This window comes from Alligator sinensis, unplaced genomic scaffold, assembly GCF_000455745.1.
Source record: "Alligator sinensis unplaced genomic scaffold, ASM45574v1 scaffold796_1, whole genome shotgun sequence".
NCBI lineage: Eukaryota > Metazoa > Chordata > Crocodylia > Alligatoridae > Alligator > Alligator sinensis.
The window spans coordinates 1,579,855-1,589,578 of NW_005842141.1; the positions used below are offsets into that span (position 1 = coordinate 1,579,855).

Below are 9,724 nucleotides of genomic sequence, written 5' to 3' on the forward strand. Positions count from 1 at the left end.
GTGGGGGAGTCCTGGTCCCTGCACAAGAAAATGGAGGTGAAGAATTTGTTAAAGATGTCTGCCTTCTCCTCTAGCGCAACTACCAGATTGCCTAGCGCATCTTGCAGGGGCCCCACGTTTTCCGGTGCCTTCTTCATCCTCCCTATATATTTGAAAAAGGACTTTTTATTATCTTTGATCTTGGACGCTAGTTCTAGCTCTATGTTCACCTTAGCTTTCCTAACAGCCTCCCTACAGGCCCGAGTAGTGGAGGTATACTTCACTTTGGAGATAGCCCCCCCTCGACCAGGTCTACGCCACCTTTTTGGCAACCAGGCATTCCCGGACGTCCTTGGTGAGCCAGGGGGGCTTTTGGGCACTCTTGCCCCCCTTGCTTCTTGTTGGGATCGTCACCCCTTGGGCCCTGAGTATCATCTCCTTAAGGAACAACCACTCATCTTGGGCACTGAGTTCCCCTGCCCTTGAGAACCCCAGCGCCTCTCCCACCAATCTCCTCAACTTGTTGAAGTTGGCCCTCTTGAAGTCTAGGGCTACTGCCTTGCTGCAGGCCCTTGTCACCCTCCTGGATGACAAGGAATTCATCCTGGATGAATTCCAGCAAGCGATGATTGCTATCACCCAGGTGGTCCAAGACCTGGAGCCCCCTTACCAGATCATCGCCTGTGGCCAGGACCAGGTCCAGCAGGGCATTTCCCCTGGTGGGACTATGCACCTCCTGGGTTAGATGGAGGTCCTGTATCTCGGCCAGGAACCTCCTGGAATTGTCCGACCTGGCTGACTGCTCCTCCCAGCAGATGTCCAGGTAATTTAGATCACCCATGACAACTACATCCCTTGCCTTAAGTGCCTTAGTTGGAGCGTCCAGGCCAGTTTCTTAGGCTACAGTCAAAGCTTAAATGTTTTTTGATTCTTATTGTATATTTTTGAAAGTTTTGCTGGAATGCTTCATTTGTGGCTCAGTGGTAGTACTACACTATGTATGGGAAATTTAGCTTCTACTTCCTTGGCCAACTTTACACTGTTGAACTTTGGTGTAGGTTGCTTTCTCCTGGGAACATGATAGCAGTTCCTCTTGAGTTTTTATATGGAATGGAATTAAGTGTTGCAAGGCGTGACACTTACATGCTTCACAGCCCACTCAGCCTGAAAGCAACTGCTTCAGCTGTGAAGGGGAGGTCTTAAAGCCACATGGTTTTCCAAAGTGACCTACTACCCCAGTGCTGGGGGTTCTACATGCCTAGAGATATGGGGTAGGTAAGTCTGGTCTCTGGTGTTTTCCTATCATTCACATTTGTGAATCAAGGTCAACAGAAAGTCACCCTAAGAAAAGAACTGGAGGTCTCTTCAAATGGCTCAGATCAGGCCCAGAAGACCAATAAAATGCGCGGTAGATGTTTCTGGTGCTTGGCTATCTCTTCTGATTGTAACTAAGAGTGTGTTTGCACTGCAGCTCATGTAGACCTACCCAATCTTGCTTTAAACTACCAACTCAGAGCTCAGTACAAGTGAGCATCCAGTTTTTCTGCCTATCATCTTATGCAGTTCTTAAGAGCCCTTAAAGGGCTGTGTGGTACTTTGGCTGTCCTTTGAGCAGTATGTAGAGCAACTAATTTAAAGCTAACTCTGGTGTGCCTATACCATGTGCAGTGAAGCATACACTGGGCTTGTCTACACTGTGGGGGCCGAGGGGGATCCAGGAAAGGGTCGGCTGGGTTGTGGCCACAAACCCGGCACGTACAGATGGATACTTTCGACCGCTGGAGTAGAATTAGGCACAAACACATACTGGTTCAAACAAAAATGGCTTTACTTACACTGTCGAGATGTACAGCGTAGGAAGAAAGTTAACTTCAGACTTCAGTTACAGTTTAACCGAGGAGCTCTGATAAGATGAGATATCTTTCTAATACAAGCATGCAGGACACGGGGGTATGTCGGGGTCGGTCGGCTACGGGGAGTCGTCAGCGGTTGATCAGTCCACCATGTTCACTCCAAGATGGGCGCGGAGTTCTCCAACTTGGGCGGAAACTGCTCCAACCTTTTATACGGCTAGCGAGCCAATTGCTAGTCGCCACGTAGGAATAATTTACAACCGGAATTTGCATATGAGTGGCGGGAACCTTTCCACGCCGGGGTTCTCCACCGTGCCGAGAAATTCCCTCGTACAAAATCTCACCATGCCTTGTGCTAGAAAGTTCCACTGTGCCGAGGCACTCAACCACTAAGCTCTGCTCTGACATGCCCCCTTGCCGATGGCACAGCTGGAAATTGAAGTGTAAATCGTCGTTCCTCTCGGGGGTTTCATAAGGTAACTGGCTATATACAAAAACATACAACGAAAAAAGTTCGTCCTCAACAGATCGAATCAAATAATAACCAATACAAACAGAAACACGCATAAGTACATTTGTTACAAAAAGTTCAATCACGAGGAGTTCGATAGGTGTCGTGGCAAAGTCAGGCTTCTGCGTCTTCTCCACCTCTCTCTCTGGGTCCGCCTCTGACACGTATCTCGAGCCTCAGACAAAACACTGCAAAGAAAGAATTCTTTGAACAGTTAATTAACTTATATTAAAATATCTATATGGAGCTGCGCGCGCAACGGAACAGCCAATCAGATTTTTTTTCTCGCAGCTTCCCACTTTCTCCAAAGCACACGATACAGGTGCTCGGACACGACTCGGCTCTGGACGACTCTCGCACACCCGCAGATGCACCGTCACAGATGACGATCCATGCACAGACGCTGCGTGGTCTTGTCTGTGCTCAGCGAGATGAGGACGTCCCGGAGTCGTCGTCTGACTCTCTTGGATACTGGAAACCTAGTTCATAGGCCAGTTGCCATTGGCCCGCGTCTCCCAGGATTCGTAGCTGCCGCTTCATGAGCCTAGAATGATGCAGGAGGAATCCAAACATGATCCTCTCCTCTGGCGTTCTTTGCGGGTAACTTGCTACGGGTGAGGGCCTGTAACCTTGGGAGCTGTCGCAAAAGATTACTTGCAGGTTGGCCAGCCAGTGGGTTAAGGAGGATTCGAAGGATGGTGGCGTTTCTTCCTCCATAAACTTCAACACAGGCTTCTATGCTATTGAAAGTCACCGGAACACTTCCCGGGTTTCACAGGTGATGGTGAGGCCACGGTCCTCGCTGTTGGGGCGGTGTCAGTCCCAGCGCGTGCGCTCGGGAGTTCCAGGAACAATATGAGCTTCCTATTATCGCCAGTAGAATCTGTTCTGCACTGACCCTCGATGGACAGCCGTCGTGCCACACGTGGGATTTGTGATTGACCTGGCCCGCGACAAGCACTGCAAGTGGAATAGGCCAATGAACATTGCACGTCACTAGATCTATGTCGGTGGCGTGCCCTCCACTCCACGAGGCTTGTCAGGTTAGAAAACTAGCCTCTTCTAAGTCTAACAAGTCGGACCCGAATCCCACGACCAGACGTCCTAACCACACGGCTAGAGACTCTTCAGGCTTTATCCTTGATTCTTTACACAGTTCCTGTAACTCGGTCCAAGTGCGGGCGCGATAGGTGGTGCGGACTGTACCCTGCTCATTAGTCACTCGGCTGACTGTCGCTGCAGAACAACTGCTGTCAGAGCTGTTGCTGCATCTGGTAGGAGGGGCGGATGTAACCCTCCACTCGATGCCCCCTCCCCGTGGTAAGGAGGCAGGGCTGCCAGGAGCGACGTTGCCTCGGTGGGCGGGGTTGCTGGGCGGATTCCCGCTGATTCTCCCGAAGCTCCGCCCTTCTCTTCCGGGTTCTCCGGACAGCTCGCTCTTTCCTCGGTGCCATCTTGGAGTGGCATCGCCTCAGGGCTTTTCTCTACTGCTGCTTCTTTAGCCGCCTGAACGGCTGCGAGCAGCTGGGCCTCCAAATCTGCGTTCTTCCGCAGCAAAGTTGTTACGGCGCGGAACAGTACACTCAATATTTTCCCCTTGTCTGTGGCACGTTCCTCCGCCTCTAGACCTTCGCGAAGCTCGGAAAGAACCTCACAGCCCTTCAACCCAAACGCCAGGGTTGGGGGACTGAACCAGTCGGTCGGCGTTGGTTCTCCACCCTCCCGCACGAGTTGCGTACAGCGGGCAAACTCCTGGCTGAGGGTCGGGCTAACTTCGCTCGGCTCGAATCTGGCAAAGGATGCAGTGCCCCCTTCCTCCCGGGGCTTAAACAAGACCCGCTCACTGCTCATCACACACCCGAACGCTCCGGGGTGTAGATGTGCTTCCCATTCTTCTGAATCTTCTTCTTCCCCCTTCAGCGAAAGGTAGCCACTGACGCATCATTCACTTATTCCGCCCACCTGATGGTAGGCGATGTGGGCGCCTAGTTCTGCGACGTCCGACACGTGGTGTCTCCCACTACGCCGGGGCAGCCTCTAACTAATTCTGACTCCATCGGGTCTTCCCCAAATCCCAATCCTGATCCTGTCCCCAATCTTGATCCTGATCCTGTTCGTGACGCCATGTGGGGGCCGAGGGGGATCCGGGAAAGGGTCAGCTGGGTTGTGGCACGTACAGATGGGTACTTTCGACCGCTGGAGTAGAATTAGGCACAAACGCGTACTGGTTCAAACAAAGATGGCTTTACTTACACTGTTGAGATGTACAGCGTAGGAAGAAAGTTAACTTCAAACTTCAGTTTCAGTTTAACCGAGGAGCTCTGATAAGATATCTTTCTAATACAAGCATGCAGGACACGGGGGTACGTCGGGGTCAGTCGGCGACAGGGACCGGAACCGGAATTTGCATATGAGTGGTGGGAACCTTTCCACGCCGGGGTTCTCCACCGTGCCGAGAAATTCCCTTGTACAAAATCTCACCGTGCCTTGTGCTAGAAAGTTCCACTGTGCCGAGGCACTCAACCGCTAAGCTCTGCTCTGACATACACAAGGCACTAAAAGCGCAGTAGACTAATTCTGTTGTGTGTTAGCGCATCATGGCAAAAATCGTTGCTAATGTGCTATAGAATTAGTCTACTGTGCACTAGTGTCATGTAAAAGACATGCACTGGCACTACTGCGCAGTAGTGCCAATTACAGCGCATTAAGTTAGTGCCTGTTATTACAGGTACTAAACTTAATGTACCGTAAATATGGCACATTAGTGCACATTCAGATATACCCTGAGAGGCAGTTTGCTATCTAGGTGAAGATGTATAAGAAATTCTCTTCTCCACAGGTGTTATCACTGATGGTGTATTTATTTGTCTTTGGACAGCATGAGCGTTCTTACATGGTAGCAGACATCTAGGCTTACAGAAGTGCTGTAGACAGAGGGGGACATTACTGTACTCCATTTGTGTGGAGTTAAAAATTACAATATAAGCTTATAAGGTGCCAGAGTGTATACCAGAAACACTGAATCCACAACAAAACAGAAGGCTCTGAAACATCTGTGAAACAAAACGAAACCATCCAAAATGTTTTGGAGGCACCTCCCAGGATAGTCTGGCACAGCACCTCATCCCTCCTTTTAAAGTGTCGAGAGGCTGGGGCCAGGCAGGGGATGGGGCCGAGCAGGGCAGCCATGGGGGCCGAATCGAAATGGAACAGTGATCCAAAACACCAAAACGAATCACTGTCCCTTTAAAACGGCCGAATCCAAAACAGAAATGGAACACAGCCATTTCGCACAGCCCTACAAGGAATATACTTGGCTATTTCTTAAGTTTGATTGTAACTTGCATGTTCGTGGTATCTAGCCCAATGGCCACAGTGCCTCCTGCTACTGCCCAGACTGGCCTGCTGCTCCTGCTGGCGACAGCACAGGGGGCAAACTCTGGAGAGAAAAAAAGAATCAGGCCCCTTGGAACTCTTGTGGTGCATAACCAGCCTGCAGCAAACCCCCAGTGCCATTGATGGCCACTCACCACTGTGTGAGCTCTGAGGGGCTCTTTTTCTCTAGATCTGGCCCCCACATCACTGCTGGCTGAGCTGCCAACTGGCTGGGCGCCACCTGAGCTCTGAGGGACCCAATCCTTTTCTCAGCTCAGGCAGCACCTGGACAGCTGGCAGCCGGGGCAGGAGCAACATGGGGATGCGGGCTCTGGAGAAAAAAAAAGGATCAGGGTGCTTGGCGCTCAAGTAATGAGCCAGTCTGGGCAGCAGCAAAAAGAACTGCAGCGGCCATTTTTTCACCTTAGGGTGTGATTGCTTCACTCAGCTGAACAACGCTAAGCTGATTTGCAGTTCTCCTTGAAGCCTGTGCAGCTCAAGCTTTAACCCAACTGAATTAAGTGAATTGGCAGCAATTTTTGACCAGTGTGGCAGCCCAGGAGTATTCAGCTATTGTGTGTCCAGGCTGTGGCAGGGAAGAATAGAAAAAAAAATCTTCATTCTGTTTTCGTAAAACAAGATGTGTCATATGGGGGGTAGAAGGTACAAAAATATGGTATGCTGTTGGCCAATTTGACTGGGTTACGCAACTGCCCAATTTGTGGATCACATTTTGAGGTGGCTTTCATGAAGTTTAATGTGAATAAATGTTTTTGCAGCCACCCTTTTCCCCTCGAGTAGAAGGGTGACATTACAGATTGTAACATTTGTTTTTGTCCATAAATAATAGCAATATCTGTTCTTTCCTAGGCTATTTCTCCTCCGGGACAGCCAAAGCAACCCAAAGGCATTTGTACTAACACTGTGTCACCATCAAAAAATTAAGCATTTTCAAATCTTACCGGTAAGTATGTACTTTCCACATTAAAACAAAACGGGGGGGGGGGTGTTCATTGTATTCATTCTCCATAAAGATTTAGTCTAGATGTAAAAAAATAATTATTTTACAAAAATAAAGCACTAATGCAGTAAAATACTGATGCTAGCATTAAAAATAAAGATATTTCTCAGCATTTCTCCATGCCTGTTTAATTATGCCCTTTATAATTATTGCCCTGGCTGCTGGAGGAAATATCTGAGTCAAGGTAGAGAAGCAACATAAAGAACTATGACCTTTGCAGCTCTTTAATATTACAAAAAATAGTTGCAGTCCTCTCCATCACACTAGAACCCATTAATGAGATTAGTCAATCCAGACAATTAGCCCCGAATGTTAGACAAAGTAAATACCAAGTACCTTTTAGCCACTCAAATGGCTTTTGTGCTCTTCCCTACTGTTGTCTTCCCAATACACTGACCAGCTAACAAGTCTTTGAGGAGAATTCTTGCTTTACCTCATGAAGAGCTGCAATTAAAAACGTATACAGACTTCATTCCCCAGAGTGCCTTTACTCTTATTAAAAAAAAATTCTAACTGGGATTTCAGCTCATTCCTTTCAGTGGAAGACATAGGTACTCACTCAGCATTTTGGGCAATCAGACCATTAATAGCTACTCTTCAGGCACTTGACCAAAGCAACTTGAATTTGTGAACATGTCTCTGATAGCGTGGGAGTCACAACGGGAATGCTTTTCTTGTTTTGCTGCACCCGGGGTACTACTAACCTGTTAAGCAGATGGGCTCACCAAAGAAACTTCCTCCATAGTGGAGAGAGCCAGGAAGCTCAATCAGTGTTGGATCCATTCCATCACTTAAGTGTGATTCCACACCTCTCCACTGGATGGAAAACAAGCAAGCAAAATCTTCACCCAGATTGTTGTTGTTGCACGCTGGTTCCTAGTAGTGAAGCTTTGTGGGGGTTGCAGATAAGCAGGAATTTGATACTTTGCATCTTTAAGAACACATTAAGCTATGCAGCCAGAAGACCCTAAGTGACACTGATATGCTGACAGTGAGCTTCAGGAATATTTTATTTTGAGATGCTATTAAGTTTTTAACTAAACTAAACATGAAAAGGTGTCCCCCCAAAAGTTCCACACTGAAGAGTTTTAATGTGTAGTTTATTCTTTATCTTATGGAATTGTAAAATCAGACGTCTAGAATCTTAATTTATTGCTGGTCTTGGAAATTCCAAGGTGCTACCTAACTGGGAAAGGACGTTTTATTTCCCTAGTGTGAGGACGATGGACAAATATTTTTCAGCCTCGATGATGGGAATACCAAATTCACTGATCTAATTCAGCTTGTCGAGTTCTACCAACTAAACAAAGGAGTCTTGCCCTGCAAACTCAAACACCACTGCATCCGAGTGGCCTTATGACGTCAAATCTGACCCTCACCGAAGACTGGATTTGCTAGAAGGAGAATTGTTAAGAGAAAGTTGACACTGGGGAATTGGCAGATTTGTAAGTTGGTAAAAATATTATGCACCTTGGGACTCTGAAAGGGATTGGATTCAGTTGGTGCCAACAGACCAAGATTACTGGTTTGTCCAACACCTAAGAGTGATTGCTGCTGAGTGTCCCAGCATCCCAAAAATGTGGGGGGAGGGTATGAAAAAATCATTAGCAAATTTGTAACAAAACTGGAAGCTATCTTGGCTGGGCCACTTAACAAACAAGTTGTGAAGAGAAATCTTTGAAAAGAACTCTTGCCCTGGAATAATCTTGACAATTAAGACTAGTGTGTTTACCTTTTGTATTGATCACTTTTTTTGCACTCCTACTTTGTTTCAAATATTGTATGCAGCCTATATTAGGAGCTGATGTGGCTTTTAAATTCATGCAGGAGTTGGGTATTAATCTAAACCCTAACATGTATGGAACGCTTCAGCCTAAAAAGGATCTAGAAGAAAACCCAGAAGTGTTTGCACGCGCGTGTATGTGTGTGCGCATGTCCATGCACACATACACGCGTGTGCGTGCGTGCGTGCGTGCGTGCGTGTGTGTGTGTGTGTGTGAAAACTTCTCTGGAGACCTGAGGTTGTCACCTGCAGATGTCTTTTGAAAAAGGTATATGGATACAGTTCTAAAAGAACATACCACCATATGTACTCTTAGAACTGTTGACTTTTAGCATAATGGCTGTAGTATGTTTATGGCATATTAGTGGTACCCAGTCATGCAAAGACTGTGTTAGTCAGACTCTATGCACAAATGTTGAACCTTTTTATTATTGATGTGGTGGTTTGTTTGTTTTTCAGCCTATTGACTTTGTTTTCCTAGGGATATTTACTGTTATTAAATAGAATTGGGCTGAATGACCACACTTGTATTTGGAACCAGCTGTTTTTGTGTGAACAATACTTATGCTGATAATCTACTTAGTCTGACAAAAGACCAGTGTTTTTTAGCTTTATATCTCCTTGAATTTTCGGACTGTTTCAAAGAGCTATCTTTTCTTATAACAAACCTACAGTAACGATGATAAAGCTCTTCTGGGGAATAGAACTTGAAAAGAACTGTACCCCTTTTCCTTTCTGTAGGATCATGTGAAAGTTTACATGGTGAGAAACAAGTACAAACTGGGATTGGAAACTCATTTGATTATGACTGGTATTTCTGATTTTACTGCTGGCAATATCCTCCATCAAGGTGACAACTAATGTTTATGAAATGCACACTAATCCATACCAATTTCTATTGTACACAAGTATATACTCTGCTTAAGGCTGGCATGCCATCAGAACTACTTTATTGTTAATATTTAAATCAGTTATTTAATGTTTACACAATAACACTTTCTTCCTTCTGATGGTAAACCAGGATTAAATTCAGGGTAGGTACTGAAAGAGTGTTCTCATTGAACTGCCATAAATGCATATGTCATTGTCACTTTCAGCAAGATGATCAGTAGGTAGAAATTAACTTTATTTTCAAATACCCAGTGCAGTTTTATCCATATCAAGAAGTGTTTCACCCTGGGAACTTTCAGAATAGTATGCTG

General features: G+C 46.5%; 1 protein-coding gene across 5 annotated transcripts in view; it reads left to right on the forward strand.

The window, feature by feature from the left end:
* Positions 1–9,724, forward strand: part of GRB10 (growth factor receptor bound protein 10) — a 201,342-nt gene that overhangs the window by 190,106 nt on the left and 1,512 nt on the right. For 3 of the 5 annotated variants that reach the window (XM_025206119.1, XM_025206118.1, XM_006025327.3), the window contains exons 16-17: positions 6,589–6,682; positions 7,953–9,718. In XM_025206119.1, the coding sequence (XP_025061904.1) occupies positions 6,589–6,682; positions 7,953–8,099 (241 nt within the window). In that variant the 3' untranslated portion in view covers positions 8,100–9,718. Of the gene's footprint in view, positions 1–6,588; positions 6,683–7,952; positions 9,719–9,724 lie in introns of those variants that run through there. The other 2 variants (XR_003094438.1, XR_003094437.1) reach the window with 2 other exon arrangements.